Source organism: Rousettus aegyptiacus, unplaced genomic scaffold, assembly GCF_014176215.1.
Source record: "Rousettus aegyptiacus isolate mRouAeg1 unplaced genomic scaffold, mRouAeg1.p scaffold_m13_p_12, whole genome shotgun sequence".
In the NCBI taxonomy this organism is placed as follows: Eukaryota; Metazoa; Chordata; class Mammalia; order Chiroptera; family Pteropodidae; genus Rousettus; species Rousettus aegyptiacus.
In genome coordinates this window covers 4,870,771-4,886,573 of record NW_023416287.1, presented here as the reverse complement: position 1 = coordinate 4,886,573, position 15,803 = coordinate 4,870,771, and the positions used below count along the sequence as shown (strand labels likewise).

The 15,803-nt window shown below is 45.2% G+C and overlaps 1 protein-coding gene across 1 annotated transcript in view; it reads left to right on the top strand.

Moving 5' to 3' along the window:
- DOK5 (docking protein 5) overlaps window positions 1-14,663 on the top strand; it is a 118,506-nt gene extending 103,843 nt beyond the window's left edge. The window contains exons 7-8 of the mRNA XM_016120823.2: window positions 6,312-6,432; window positions 14,170-14,663. Coding sequence (XP_015976309.1) covers window positions 6,312-6,432; window positions 14,170-14,234 — 186 coding nt within the window. The 3' untranslated portion in view covers window positions 14,235-14,663. The remainder of the gene's footprint in view (window positions 1-6,311; window positions 6,433-14,169) is intronic.
- The last annotated feature ends 1,140 nt before the right edge of the window (window positions 14,664-15,803 follow it).

Genomic DNA, 15,803 nt, shown 5'->3' with positions numbered 1-15,803 from the left:
ACTTCTTTGAGAACTCTTTTCTAGTCTCCTTTTAACTTCCCCTGCAAAGTTCATTTTCTAACATACCTCATTGGGAGGCCAGCGGGGTTAGGGCTGGGACAGGAGGACCCATAAAACTCTGGTGTAGGAGAAAAGCTGATGTATGCTGGCTTGCCTTCTTAAAGGATCACTGGCAGCTGTTTCAGGAAGACTGGGGGTGGGCTGGGCAAGAGGATGAGTAAGAAGGTGAGTTAGGGGCCGCTTTCAGTCATCCAGGCATGTAGGTGAGTGCTCGTGACACGGACCAGAATGGCGGTGAGGAAGGTGTTGGAAAATGATGGATTCTGGATACATTTTAAAGATTGGAAGGATACAGAGTCAACAAGGTAGTCTCAAAATTCCTTCCTTCCTTCCTTCCTTCCTTCCTTCCTTCCTTCCTTCCTTCCTTCCTTCCTTCCTTCCTCCCTCCCTCCCTCCCTCCCTCCCTCCCTCTTTCTCTCTTCTTTAAACAGAGCGACAGGTAGAATGGAAGAACCATTTACCTAGACAGGGAAGAGGTTGAGCATGTGGAGGTGGGAAACCATAGTTCGGTTTGCACAAGTGAAGCAAGAGCTACCTGCGAGGTTTCTAGGTGCAGGTGGGAAGTGGGCTGTTGAGTGCGCAGGCCCGAGCTTTCGGGGAGGCTCGGAGTTACAGGTCCATGTTTTAGAATCACCTGAGCGTGGGTGGATGGCATTTAACCCACGCTAATGACGCGTTCTCTCCGTGAGCAATGGTAGATAAGTCATTGCGGCCCCTTGGTTTTGGATTTGTTTTATACCACTTCACAAAGGTCTGCCTTTCTCTTTCTTAATGTGTGAGAATTAGTCTGTCACGTAGATACACAGTAATGTGAAGGTGAGCCTACCCAGTTTAAGAATGAAAGTGGAATTACCCACTCGCCGAGTTTTCTGACGCAGTAGCATTTAAAAGTGATTGCTGAGTCAGTCGAAAATCCAATTCGACATGTAAATTAAAATTAAATCTAAAAACTTATTTTAAAACCGTTCATTGGAACAGCCGTCGATAGAGTGGGTCCCAGCGTAAAAACTGCGGTTCACAGGAAAAGAGCGCGATGAAGGAGATGGGGTCAGAATTGAATTCCGTTATCTCACTTGGTAAATTAAAAGTGGTTAGAGAAGTGAATGAATAAAGTACGGCACAGCCAAAGGACGCGCCGTGACGCGGATGTGGAAATGGCAGTGCGGAAGATGGCAGGGTCGGGGGACATTAAGAGGTGTTGCGCGCAGACTGCGGTGGACGAAGGAGGACGAGGGGCAGCGCGCGCACCGCCCTGCGGTCTGGGTCGAGTCCGCGTCGTGTATGCGCGTCTTGTTACAAGAACCGGAAGAAACCTCTAACACGTTAAAAATCCTCTTCGTTTTTGTTTTTTTCCTAAGGGATGGGCATTGGGCTTATTTCAAACCTACCTTCTGTTCTTTTCCACGTTTCCTGAACGTAATACAAATATATCAATACTGAGAAAGAAAAAAAGAACACAACTTATTACAAGTTTTAAAAAATGGATGATATCCTAAAAATGTGGCCGCCTGCCCTTTTCAGTGCCAGGGAATATACTACCAGATACAAAGACATGGTTGCTTTGGAGAATGTCAGCTCTCCCCTCCCAGGGACTGGGTAACTTTGGTCCTAGGAGGACCCCAGAATTTCTTGAATTTTTTCTTGTGTTTATAACTGTTCCGTGGCTATAGTAAGAGCTTCATTCATGTTCATTCATTGGATTCATTGTATACCAACTGGGACCAGGCGATTAAGTATATTCTCTAAGCACCTTCATTTATTTGATTCGATGTGTAGTTTTTTGTTGTTGTTGCTATTGTTGTTGTCTGCAAACTTCTTAAAACTTCTGCCCTCCAGCCAGACACACAGTTTAATATCAAATATTTAGGTTTAAAAAGAAAATCTGAATATTCCTATTTGGACTTTGTTCAGAAACTCTTGCTAAAGACAGCATTTTGATGGATATAAGGCTAATGATAAATATTGCTAACACCGATGGAAGCCCACAATGAGAGGTGTATGTTCTTGAAATTGATGGCAAATTAGGACCTCGCTCTCGCTCTCACTCTCTCTCTCTCTCTTTAATGATGAGATATTAAGGAATAAAAGAGGTTTAAATAAGTAGCCTAGAGCCATGCAATTATTAGTAGCAGATTTCCAGACTTTAACCCAATTTTCAGCCGACTTTGGGCTCTTTCCACAGTGGAAAAATCTTCATTCCCAGAAAAATTGGTCCAAAGGTGATGAATAACATAGTTCTCAAGTTGTCCCTAGACCAGGAAGATTGGAATTGTCTGGAAACGTGGAGAAATGCAAGTGCTTGGCCTCCACCCCCAGGGTCAGGGTGGGGGCCAGGAATCAGCATTCGAATGAGCCCTCCAGGCGATTCTTATGCTTGCTAACGTTGGAGAACCACTGACCCAGGGTCCAGAAAGCATGGGACGCAGAAGTCAGCGATGCGGTTGGCGGTGGGCAGCACGGTGGTTTTCTCGGCAAGAAGCTATGCCGAGTGGTGGTCATTAGAATTTTTTCTCTCCCGAGAGGGTGGACACGATCTGCCCATCACTGTGATGGCAGGGCCTAGGCGATCAGCTCTCCCCTTGGCGTCAGTATCGGGAGGTTTTATAAAGGCTCCGTCTGCGTCGTTGACGAAGGTAGTGAAGGGGGACCGTGCTTTGGCCAGGTGTCACTCAAGCTTCAGTGTTGCTTCCCCTGAAACTGGTAGCCACCCACTAACTCCTTAAGTCATACCTTTAAAAAAAAATAGTCTGCATAGCACAGACTACTATCTGATTTTATATCTTCGATGACAGCTTTATTGAGATGTAATGCACATTTCACACAAGGCGCCCTTGACACTGTGTAACTCAGTGCTTCCAGCATATTCTCAGGGGTGTGAAACCACAGTCGATTCCAGAACATCCTCATCACCCTAAAAAGAAAGCCACGTCCTTTAGGCGTCGCTGCCTGCCTTCGGTGACCACTGGCTTGCCTCTCCTCTCTCTCTGGATTGGCCTGTTCTGGACAGTGCGTATAAAAGGAGCAGACCATACGTGGCCTTCCGTGACTGGCTTCATTCCCATCATGTAACGTTTTCAGGTTCATCCATGTTGTAGCGTGTGTCAGGACCTCATTCCTCTTTGTGGTGAGAAGTGGCGACCGAAGACAGTGGGGTGTAACCTCCTGGGGATGTAAGGGACTCTGGGGGGATCTACGAAGGGACCGGGACGACCGGAATTTCCATGAACAGGCAGGAGGAGTATTTGGGGTCACACTGCGCGGTGGCATTCCTGTAGGCCGTCCACTTTGCTCCCTCCGCTCCCAATTTCCACGCCCTTTCCTTTCACCCGAGGGCACTCCGACTTCCCGTCTTGGACTGTACTGTACTGTTTTGCCATTGACTCTACTTATCTGTCTATTCCAGGACAAAAGCTTCTTGGGGCTGTAGACGATGCCTTAAAATCAGAGTCAACCAGTATGTGATAACAAGTTGACCCTCATTACAGTCATTACGATACGGAAGTGCGTTGGTTCATCAACACTTTTTGTAAGCAGAGAAAGCCCAGGATAGCAGGGGTGGGTCTGGAACCTTTAGCAGGGAGTGGAGGGAAAGCCTTCGATAAACTTCTGCACAGACAGAGGCTCTTGCAGCTTCAGTATAAGAAGATTTATACAAAGAAAACCAAAACGATAATTTATAAAGATCTGTGCACCCCAGTATTCACGGCAGCACAATTGACAATAGCCAACATATGGAAGCAACCTAAATGCCCATCAGCAGATGATTGGATAAAGAAATTATGGTTTATATATACAATGACATATTGCTCAGCCATAAAAAAATGAAATCCTACCATGTGTAATGACATGGATGGACCTAGAGGTTATTATGCTGAGTGAAATAAGTCAGACAGAGAAAGATAAATACCACGTGACTTCACTTATATGCAGCATCTAAGGAACACAAAGAACAAACTAATCAAAAACAGACTCACAAATATAGAGGACAATCTGGCGACCGCCAGAGGGGAGGGGAGTTGGGGGGCTGGGAGAAAAGGGGTGAAGGGTTAAAGAAGTACAAATTAGGAGTTGATAGACAGTCACGGGGATGGGGAGCACGGCAGAGGGAATGCAGTCAGCATTAATATGATGGCTAAGTGGAGGGCCAGGGGAGGGAGGGAGCAATTGCAGGGAGCGTTTTCTGAGCTATGTAGATGTTTAACCAATATACAGTATACATGAAACTCATTTAAATAATTGAAATGGGCAGAGGGGTGGGTCCCGGCCTGTCCAGTTCTTGCCCAGCTCTCACTCATGTGGCTCCCCGTGCCCCAGCACACACTTTTGGGGAAGGACGACTCCTCCATCTCTGCAGCCTGGGCTTCTCAAGCCAGCATTTCCATCCAAACGTTTTTCTGCATTCTTTATAACCCCTGCAAAACATCCAGCCTTCCAAACTATCTCTCAAAGTAACCATCACTCCAATTATAAACGAGCATGGGTTCTGAATGATTTTCCCCTACTTTGATTTTTCCAACAATGTTGCAAAACGGAAGGAATTTTAAGAATGTCTCTGTCACATTAGGGCAGAAATACCTCTTCTTAAAAATTTTATGATTGGGATCATTTTTATTTTTACTTTTTAATGTGAAAGTACTATGTTTATTGGAAAAAGAAAAACAAACCATATAAAGTGTATAAGGTTAAAAAAAAAAAAAAAGAGGAAGAATATAATCCTTCTCTCCAGATACCCCAGGTTACCCAATTTTAAGTCCTCCAAAAATGTGATGTTAGTTTCTGTTTCCGCCAGTGGCATACGTGGGTACCCGCTCACTTTCCCCTTCACTAGTTGATGGTGTCCATTAGAGTTACTTGCAGCAATAAAGAAAAGTAAAGGTGGACACTTTTCCTCTTAGACTTTCCACCAAATCACTTCCTAAATCTTCTCACCCTTAGGGAATTCAGACATTTTGGGGTGAGATAATTTTTCGCCATTTTTCTCCAAAGACAATTTAGAATGCCACTTTCGTTGAATTAGATATTCTTTCGAAGGGTTGAGAAAGAAGCAGCGAGCCAGGCCTTGTAACGTTCCCTATGAAACATGACAGCGATGTCATTTCATTCTTGCTCCAAAAAAAGCTTTCTAAAAATACAGTCAAAGCAGGACGGGCTGCAGGCAGGCCATTAATAATGTGAAGTGATGGCCATTTCCCAAATGTTTTCTTTGTATTAAATATTTCATTTTCGTGAATGGGATGTGTTTGTATTAAGAAAATCTGATGATCAGGAACTTGAAAATTCAGTTCTTTTTTCCCTTTATTTTCTTGCATTCGTGTAAATGAGGTTGAGTGTCACCAGACAACACTGGTAAATGGGTTTTTAAAATTTTGGGGGTCGGTTGGTTTTTTGCTCTTAAACTTTGACACTTTCATGTCTACAGAAGTAGAGAAAAATAGCCACAGAACTTTTTTCACTAGCTTTGTTTTCAGCGTTTTGCCCTTTTGATCTGAGATGATATGTTTATGGGGGAAAAAATGTCCTCATGAAAACTAGTGCTGTGTAATTCTTAGAGACACGTTTTGGTAGTTGTGATGGGGGTCAAAATTACGATCATCACATGTTAATGCAACACATATGCATTAAATTAGCTTTGGCATACATGGTTACAATCTTTTTTTTTTTCAAGTTCGGTCTCATCAACTACAATGAATTCGGTCTCTGGGGTATGAAGCCTCATATTATTTTGGCTTTATTGAGTGAATGTACAGACATTTCGCCAAGAACTACCATGCTAATGAGATGTGTAGAGCAGAGAGTTTTCTTTAAAAAAAAAAAAAAAGTCTTTAAATAGGCCCCGCCATCATTAATAATAATAATAATAATAGTAATGATAATTTCTCCGTTGTCCCTGTGCCTCGACTATGTTAGGCAGGCTCTAAGGTCTCTCACTGAATGTTCATACAACCTAAACGGGTAGGTATTTAATGCTACCGTTTGTCGTATAAACAATTATAATGCCACAGTGGTCTGAAGTTCGCCGTTTCTTAGCGATACAACAGGGAAAGGTCTCCTTTTAGCCGATGGCAACCTGCCTTCTGGTTTGTAGTCGCCAAGTCCTTCGTTGTGTCCTTGTGATGTTCCCCAGGTCCTGGGGGATGGAGACCTAAGTTGCCCCGGTGGTTGGTTCTAGACGCCCCTGCTCTGGAGTCCCCTCCGCGGGTCTCTCCCGGCCACGGGGTGGCTGACACCCGCCTGTCTCCCCTCTGACGCAGCTCCAGGTGAAGATGAGCGAGCGGGCCGCCTCGCTGAGCACCATGGTCCCCCTGCCTCGCAGCGCGTATTGGCAGCACATCACGCGACAGCACAGCACGGGCCAGCTCTACCGCCTGCAGGGTAAGTGTGAGGTGGTCTGCGCCACCAGGCCGGGGGCGGGGCGGGAGGGAAGGGGCGGGGCCTGGCCGCCCTGGGGGCGTGGCTCAGCTCAGGTCCACCCCCCCCCACCGCCTGTTAGATGCCAGGCTGGTTAGTCACCTCCTTCCCAGGTCAGGACACCATCTAAGTCTCTCACTCCCCAGACACTTGCTCTGTCCCAGTGTCCTGGGGGAAACTGTTTAAAATGCAGATTCTTGGGCCCTCAATCCCCAGAGAGTCTACGCCTCAGGAGCTGGAGGGTGTGGCTGAGCCATTCCACTGTCAGCAAACGCCTCGTGGGGTCCGGGCGCCCACTCGGGGGCTGAGAAATAGCCCAGTGGACTGACGGCCGATGGCCTCGGCATTGCTTGGGAAGCCGCTAAGTGCAGATGTGGGGGATGCGGAGGATGGGGCCCGGCTGTCCACATGTCACAAGCCCTTCGGGGTCCCTCGAGCTTAGGGATTATGTCCCAAGGAGTCCTGGGTTCGAGTTCTGCGTGACTCTGAGCAAATCCTAAGACTCTCAACTTCCAGAAAAGTGGTCTCTGAGGCAGGGTACGGGATGGCCCGTGAAGGGGACAACAGGGACAATTAGGAGTCCTATGTAAACATTTTCTTAGCCTTTCAGAGGCAGCTGTTTTCCTGTTGTATAGCCACTAAGGACAGCTAGAGCATAGATACGTACAAACAGATAGGCCTGTGGGGACCCTGACTGAGGAACTGTCCACCGATGGGATGGAAGATTCTAGAACTTTGAAGAGCACCCCCCAGACTGCACCTGGCTGGGATGCACGAATTTGCTGAGTAAATGAATGCAAGAATGAATGACTGACCACGGAAAACAGTGGCCTTGGCCGTGATGCCTGCTCTCTGGGCCCTGGTCACCCTGCCTTCCCGTTGGTCCTTTCTGCCGCTCGCTGCTGCCCCAAGAGAGCGTTTCCTGCTCTCCTCCGGGGATGCCCCTGCTGCCCTCGCCTCGTTAGTTACCTCCTCAGCTCCAGTCTCCCCGCCTCTGCCTCTCGGGCCGCGGCCCCCAGGCCCCCGCCCCCACACACCGCGTCGTTACGGCAGCGTGGGAATCTCTGCCGACAGGTGCCCGGCAGCTGGGGATGAGGGCGCGCTCCGTTACCGTCCTCGTCACTGTTTTCATCTCACATTTAATCGTGAGGCCCCTTGACTCAACGACCAGCTCCTCCAAGAAGCAATAATGCCAGCGCAGGCAGGACAGCTGTGTCCTTTCTTGTCCTCATCATTTTGCCGCCCAGGGCCTTGCATGGAGCCGCAATCCCATAAATATTTATTGAACGAATGAGGAACGTTAAGAGGGCACCTAGGGGTACGTGGATCCTAGCCTTTATGACATTCCTCTCTGTTCATTGGCAGAGGGCACGGCACGTTGTCCATGATCAAAAAATACCTCCTGAATGCTGGTATGAGTGCCCGAGTGAGTGACTGCATCGCTAAATAATTGATAAATAAGCTTACATACCTACAGAGGGAGGGAGAGAGTGGGGTTAGAGCAGGTTGTCACAAATGCCATTTGTTCCCTATCATCTTCAGAAATGTTTGCAATATTTGAATTATATCATCACAGTGTTTGTCATACATACCGCTTATGACATTATTCAATTTTGTTCAGTCTCTTCTACTTAAATACATTTACCTATATTTTAAAGGAATATGTATCTCACTAACTTTAAACTATTAAAACAGCAGACTATATTTTTTCTAATATGCAATAAATAGTAATTATTGAAGCATAAGAACTTACACTCACACAAAGCTATTGAATTACTTTATAACTTGACACTCTACGCATACGAAGGTAATCTTTACAAAAAAGTTACGTCCTTTTGGATTCCGTGTGTCTGGAATGCAAAAGACGATTGAGAACCAAAGTGATGTGGGTTTCATGGAAAAGAAATTAATTTGCCTTCATTTCTGAGATGCGGCACGATCATTTGAGACTAGTCAACTTGCCCCAAAGTTGACAAATCACTAATACCATGTTTGCAAAGATGCCTCGAGACTGAGGAAGGCCTGAGCACTTAGGATAAGTTGTAGTTTCAGAATTTATTAGCAAATATATCGCAGGACCATCTGGACAGAAAATGTCATACGAAGAATATACTCATCTTACCATGCTGAACCAATCTAACCATCCTTAACCCAAATAAGTATGCATTCATCAGAATTAGTTAAGGCTAAGGGTCTTAGCAGGGCCCTTGTATAATATTTTTAAATCTTCTTAAGTTGAAAGAGCATGTTTTAGATGCTGTTGGCATACCGTTTGTGTGCTCCTAGGATATCTCTGACTCCCCCGACAATGTTTATATCTAAATTTTGTGAAGAAAACGACTCTATAATCCAGAACATGGACACATTTTTTTTTTTTAGCAACAATGACAAAATTTGCAAAATTATCTGCATGCAAAAAGCCCATATTATGGTTGAAAGGCCATACATAGCTGATGGCTCTGGAATGTCCCTCTCAGAAGACTGGGAATCCATGAATTCCAAAATAACCGGTGTGATAATATCACCTCTAGAGGTAGAGCAGGGCGTTACAAAACATCGCGGCCAAGGGAGACATTCATGTTCTTTGAAAAGTTTCTGGTTTTTTGTTGTTGTTTTTTTTTTTTTAAATTGAAAATAGCAAGCCATAAACCAAACAACTCCTCACAATGAGATTTAGGTTTAATCCCTTTATATCAAGGTATATTATTTATTATCCTTATAATCCATCACTCAAAAGTAATAAGGTATTACTGTAAAAACAGGTCGAAGCTTATTGGTATAGATTTTTCAAATGAACACAGTAGTGGTATGTACAGTATTTTGAAGAAAGTGATTTAGTTTCTGATGAAATAAATGGCAGTGAGAACGAGAACAAATAAATGCCTCAGAATTCCTGCAGAGATGCTTTTGTGATGGATAATTATAGGGTTTTGAAGATGACGGTGTCCTAGGTTTTGAAGATGATAATTAAAACTTTTATTGTTTGTTTTTTTTCGCTACATACCATGATCTTCACTGAACATAAAGTTTTATTTGAATTCTTACATTAGGCTGCATACTAATCCTCCATGAAATATCCTATTATCTTGAAATATTTCTATGCATGAGAATGGCATCGTAATTGCTTCAAATTATTTTTTCGCTGAGTATTTTATACCAGTTATTTCATCCAATTATTTGTTCTCATATACTTTTGTTGCCTGTGTGGGAATTCATATAAATGTATTTTATTTGGATATTTAAATCATACCAATAGTTACTGAGATATTTCCTCACCCGCATGATCTATATAGATTTGTCCACGTTTATTTTATCTTGTGGATTACCTTTTAGTCTAAGCCAATGTTCTTTGAGATACAGTGCCAATATGTGGTCTGTGTGCAGTATGGGACACAATTTATCACTAATGTGTTGCCTTAAAGAAATATTGTTTGCAGACTACTTAAAATTATCCTGCTTATCGGGGTAGTCATTTACACGACAGATAAATGGAATAAATTTATGTATTGGTCCTCCTATGCGACCTGCCTTCCTCCTTCCCTTCCCCACTCCAAAGGGGAAGAAAAATGAAATTGGGAAAAATTAACGTTATCATGTGTCCCACGTGATGAGGTTGCATGGTGCATTATTCCTTCTTGTTTTGCTGGTGTTTATGAGTTGTAACGTCTCTGGCTAATTCACCTGCCTTGATGTATTTCATGCCGATTAACCCTCAAAATCTGGAGGTTAATCTGGGAAATCATACAAGTCCTCATGAAGGAATTTTACTGGTTTAAGAAAAATGTTCCTTTCCTCCCCAAATTTAATCCTAGTTCGCCATCTGGTGGTTCATTTTGGAATTGTCATTTTACTATTTGTGGCCGGGAGAGGAAGGCACGGGTTCTGACGCGTGCTACACGCTCTGAGATGTATTGAACCCACCGTCACTCCTTCTCCCATCCCGTTTTGCAGTTTTCATATCCAAGTTCTCTTCCGAGATGAGGCACATGCAGAATCAACATGCGAAGGAGGTCTATCGTGAAAACTACGGAAGAAATGTGTGAAAGAGCAGCATTCGACAGGTGTCTGCTTAGCAATCACAAGGCTCGTCTCGGAAAGCATTGCACAAAACAGACACAGAGCCATATTCCCCCAGCTGTGTTCCGCATTGTCTTAACCTGGGTAGCGATCACCCCACCCCCGGAAGTGCAGTGGTTCCAATACGTTTGGGGGAAACGCTACATGTTCATTCTCCTTTTTGAAATTCAGAGTGCAAATCAATACCTTCAAGGCAGAGATGCAAAAAATAATCTGTTTAACCTTGTTTTAACGAGAGACCTACAAATTCATTGAACATGAAAGCTCTGCTTCCCTTTTTATGTGAACAAACGTTAACATGCCACTGGCGACGTGCCAGACTTGTTCTTTACGAGGGAGGTAAGACCTACTCGGTGAGCTGCCGGCTCTGCGCTCGGTACTTAACGTACGTCCCGTCATTTAGCCCTTAAAACAGCCACGTGAGAGTACGTTACGATCATTTGCAGTGAAGAAACTGAGCAGTCGAAGGCTTAGTACTGCGTCTAAGATCACCGATCTAATACGTAGCGGAGGTTTGATCTCTCCACTTATCCTCCCATTCATTCACTGAGTCGGTAAATGTTTCTTGAGCATCTCCTTTGTGCCAAGCCTGTGCCAGGTGCCGGAGACACTGATGCCCCTGGACCAGGAGTGTTTCTGCTCTCCAGGAGTTTATCGTTGAAGGAAGAGCCACGGTCAACAATTAACCAAGTGTCCTCAGTTTCAGATTTGGTACATGTCGAATTGAAAAGAAAACGCTTGTAATAGAAAGTAGTGAAGCGGGTTGTTGGTTGGTGGCAAAGGATGACCCCTTGATGGGTGGCCACAAGAGGCTGTGGCACTGATCCCAGCATCTGAAGTCTGAGAAGAGGCGGCCATATTGAGAATGAGGAAAATTCAATCTCCATAGAGACATTAGCAGGTTTCTGCTCCGAGGCAGAAACGAGATGGGAGGTTCGAAGAGCAGAAGGTGAGGCAGCGTGGCTGGTGTGTAAGGGACCCTGGGGGATAGCCCAGCACCGCGCAGTTCTCCTGGCAACAGTTCAAGTTGGCACGAGCAGCAATGTCTTCTCCACGTCAGTGAGGCAGAAACTGAGATGCTCAGAGGTCGAGTGCATGCTCACTATCTCAGGGCCAGCGGACGGAGGAACTGGCTTCAGAACTCTGTGTTCTGACTCCTGGTCCAGGGCTGCTGCTTTCTTCTATCAGAGGGTCTTACCTGGGGGAGCACATCCTGCCCCCTACCCTACCCCGGGGGTCTTCCAGGCACACATCATTCCCTGGAAATAACTCCTCCAGGGGACTGGTTCCAGCCCGTGTGTGTTCTGAGGATGATAGATTCTTGGAGCAAGTGGCTACTTCAGAGAAGTTAGCGTTGGTTTTTCAGGATTGGTTCTGACACAGTCACGTACGTTGTATGTGTGGCAGTTAAGAGAGAAGTAACAGATGAAGGGCTGAGCAAATGTGGAAAGGTGACAAATAAACCAGGGTCTCAAACTCACACGTCTGTAGGGCCAGGAGGACTTGCGAAGAGTGAAACAGGACAGGTATGGGGTGATGGGTCCCCGGTGAATCACACGGCTCCCTGGCAAAGGGCGTCCTGCAGCCGCCTCCTGTCAATCATGCTGTGACAGGAAATAGGCCAGCACTACCTTCCGGTTTTACAAAAGAGCAGGGAGATCATTGCCTTTACGGGAAGTGTCCAGTTACGTAAATAGCGAGGAGCTAGTCCAAATATTTTATGACCGCTGCTGGCCAGAGCACAGGTCTGGGCCAGGTGGGGCTACGGGCCAGTACCAGCTTCTGACCTTTCTGTGAACTGTGGAAATATAAGAAAATCTCTCACTCTGTTTCTTGGCTTTAAGCTAAACACGGCATCAAACTGAGCTGGAGAGATTGAGTTAGCCATCATGGTAGAAGCTGCAGGGTTTTCATTCCGGCTGGACCCTAAGTCACTGCTGTCGGTCATTTTGCTTGCAAACTCGGGATTTAAGGAGCTACAGTTGATGGTACAGAGATGAGCTTTGCACTGGGCCAGAGATTTAGAGTTTGCATTAATGCTGGTTGCACACTGTCTGCTTCCTGTGGGAAACCTTATCAAACTAAAACATGTACCTGGATTTTTACTTGCAGTTGGTACATGAATAAAATCCATTAATACAATTTCTCTATGTTACTGTGTGTGTGTGTGTGCGCGTGTGCGTGTATTGAAAAGAAAACAGGATTTGTGTTCAAAATGGCTGGGAGGCTGCAAGAAATGATTGCTAGTGATTTGGGATATTTTTTAATATTCAAGATTTTTCTCACACAATCACTGCTTTTGTGTGCCAGCGACTATATGACTAGATATTTAATTTTTTATGGTTTAGATGTGAGGCATGCAAATATCCGAATCCGTGACTTTTTACTTTATTTTAAGTTTTGTTTTGACGTTGTGCCCTCAAGAACACGTTGCAGGACTTCACAGTCAGGAAAACCCTTCGTCTTTCCTTTAATCATCAAAGGTATCGTGAAGAGGGCAAACCAGATGTTTTCGCCCCAAATTGTCGAAGTTCACGCGTCTGATGGGAGGATCACATGGGCTCAGACTGAGTTCTCACGGAGGGCAGAGCCGTTCGTGATCGTATGATAAAAGAGCATGGATTTAAGGCCGGACAGCCACAGGCCACCATCAACCTTTCTGCCTGGTTCAGTGTTTAAAAGCAACGCGGTTCCGAACGTATTTCGCCGGGCCAGGCATGTCCCGCTGAGTCGTGGCCCCGTCTCTGTGTGTCATTCCCGCCTGGCATGCCCAGGTCTGGTTCCCGGCGGGGCTGTGCTGGGTTCTGAGAGCAAGTCACACACCAGCTGTGTGGATGTCATGGCTCCTGGTTGCGCTTCGCCAGCAGATGGCAGCAAAGCCTCTCGTTTCTACAAAAATCAGGCGATCTCTGCAGGGGTTGGCCGACCGCGTCCAGGAGCCCATTGCAGCCTGCCGCGTGAGTCTGCGAACAAAAGTGTGTTGGAACATCCACGCCCACCCGATGCGTGTGCCCTGTGGCTGCTTGTGTGCCGCAGGCAGCAGAGTTGGGCTGAGACCACAGAGTCTGCAAAATCTAAAAACGTTTAGCATCTGGCCCTTTGTGGAGAAAGTTTGCCAGCCCCGTCTCCTGTCACCGGGGGGCGCTGACAGTGGCCTTGTGTGTTGCCTTCTGGACTTCTTCTCCTTCTCAGTTTGGAACCTAAACCTAAACGGATTTTAGGAAGGTCTCCTTTATAGCAAGATTTCGTAGGTTTAAGTAGAATATTGTCTTATTTCTGGTCAGGTTTTCGAAGGCTATCCTAGCTAAACATTTCCACAGTCCTATGATCTCATCCCATTTTCCCTGAATTCCCCGGGTCTGGGAGCTGATGAAGATGAAAAATTAAGGAGGAAAATAACTGCTCGTGGTCCAATTATAGCTCAGCACAAAGGCCACATGCAAATGATATGTTAATCATGCCATCTCTCACGGTTCTTATTTGCATATTACTGTGAGTGGCCTTTGGGAAGAATCCTGGGTCATATGTTATCTATTTCTGTTATATAGAAACTTGTTACTAGCTAATTTGATTGTGGTCTTTCTTGACATATAACTGTTTAATTTTTTTTTTTTTTTTGAAAAGATGTCGCCAGCCCTCTGAAGCTTCATCGAACAGAGACTTTTGCCGCCTACCGATCTGAGCACTGACAGTAACTGCCAAGAATGGTCGTGTGACACGGTGCGGTGTGTCAGCCACAGATCCAGCAGGAGGTCGCAGGATGACAGCGAGAGAAGGAAGAAGAAAAAGAAGCTTAAAGCCCTGGCTAATTGTGTGATCATTGGGGAACTGCAATACAATTATTTGTCTTTCTTTATTCCTTTCTTTTCATTCTTTCTTTTTCTAAAAAAAATCTTAGCGTAATGGAAACCTGCTCTGTAGACATTGACCTTTCGTTCCCCCTTTTACAGCTGGACAGAAAGGAGTCAATGCCACAAAATGATTTTCTATTGTAGGTACCGTGTTCCTTGCACTTCTCAGAATCTGTCCTTTTGTGGGTTCTTGTGATTTTCCCTTCCGAGTGGTTTAATTGTATGACAATTGGTACTGACAATAAAATGGCTCTTAATTATTTGTTATTTGTTTATGCTGTATTCCTCTGTTATTAATATTAATAGTGCTCGTGGACTATAAGAAATCATATTTCATTACCAGTTAATTCAATCAGCTCTTTACTCGCCCTTAACTGCAATGTTAAGAAAAAGCTTTTCAAAGGACTCACCCTTTAGTATTCTTTACAGGGTCACAGTTTCTCACACAATCTCACTCGCCCCTTTCTTTTTCTATGGCCTTTATTTTGGTTAAAGTACCTTCGTGAAACATTTTAAAATAAAAGATCATTCTTTGGCCGTATAGTCTTTGGATTCTGGCAATATGGTTTCCGCTGTGCCTTCAGTATTGCTCAAGGTATGTGACTCTCTTCCTAAGGAGCCATGAGCATGGTCTGGCGTTGGGTTTGATGTAAGCCCAAACACATTTGCCCACTCATTCCTTACACCGGTCTGAACTGAGCACCTGCTCCTCTGAGACACAGTGCTAGGTAGAGAGAGCCCAGGGAGAGAGAGCGAAAAAGACACCTGCCCTGTCACGAAGGACCTGAGTGCAGGGGAGTCCAATAAGGTCGCAATGACAATACAGAGTGACAGCTGCCGGATGGGCCCCTGGTGGTGACATACTTCTAAAGAGACGTCCCGCTGTTCCCCAGGCTTTCCCTTGGGGTGCCACCTGACGGGAGCTGACTCCTGTGAGCTCCTGAGCCTAGAGATGCTACAAAGCCGGGGGAGTGGGCATGGTACCTCTTGTCACCACTCTTTCCAGTAGGGCTGCCAGGTAAAATAGAAAACATCCGGTTGAACTTGAATTTCAGATATACAATGAGTAATTTTTTAGTTTAAGTGTATTGCATGAGACGTAAGTACACTTTTAAAAAACGTTCATGGTATATGTTAGATTCGGATTGCACTGGATGGGTCTTTATTTTTCTTTGCTGTATCTGGCGATCCTGTTTCTCAGGTCCTAAAACTGAGCCTGACTTATAGCTCAAGCTGGAAAATGTGTCTCGAATGCATGGATAGACAAATAGACCCTTGTCCTTGGGGGTTTATTCTTTTTAGGGGCTGCAAATTAACATAGATTGTTAATTACATAGATACTTTTCTCATTGCTGGGCACGGGGCTAGGCCCTTCCCAAATGATTACTTTCATCCTAGAAAATACCA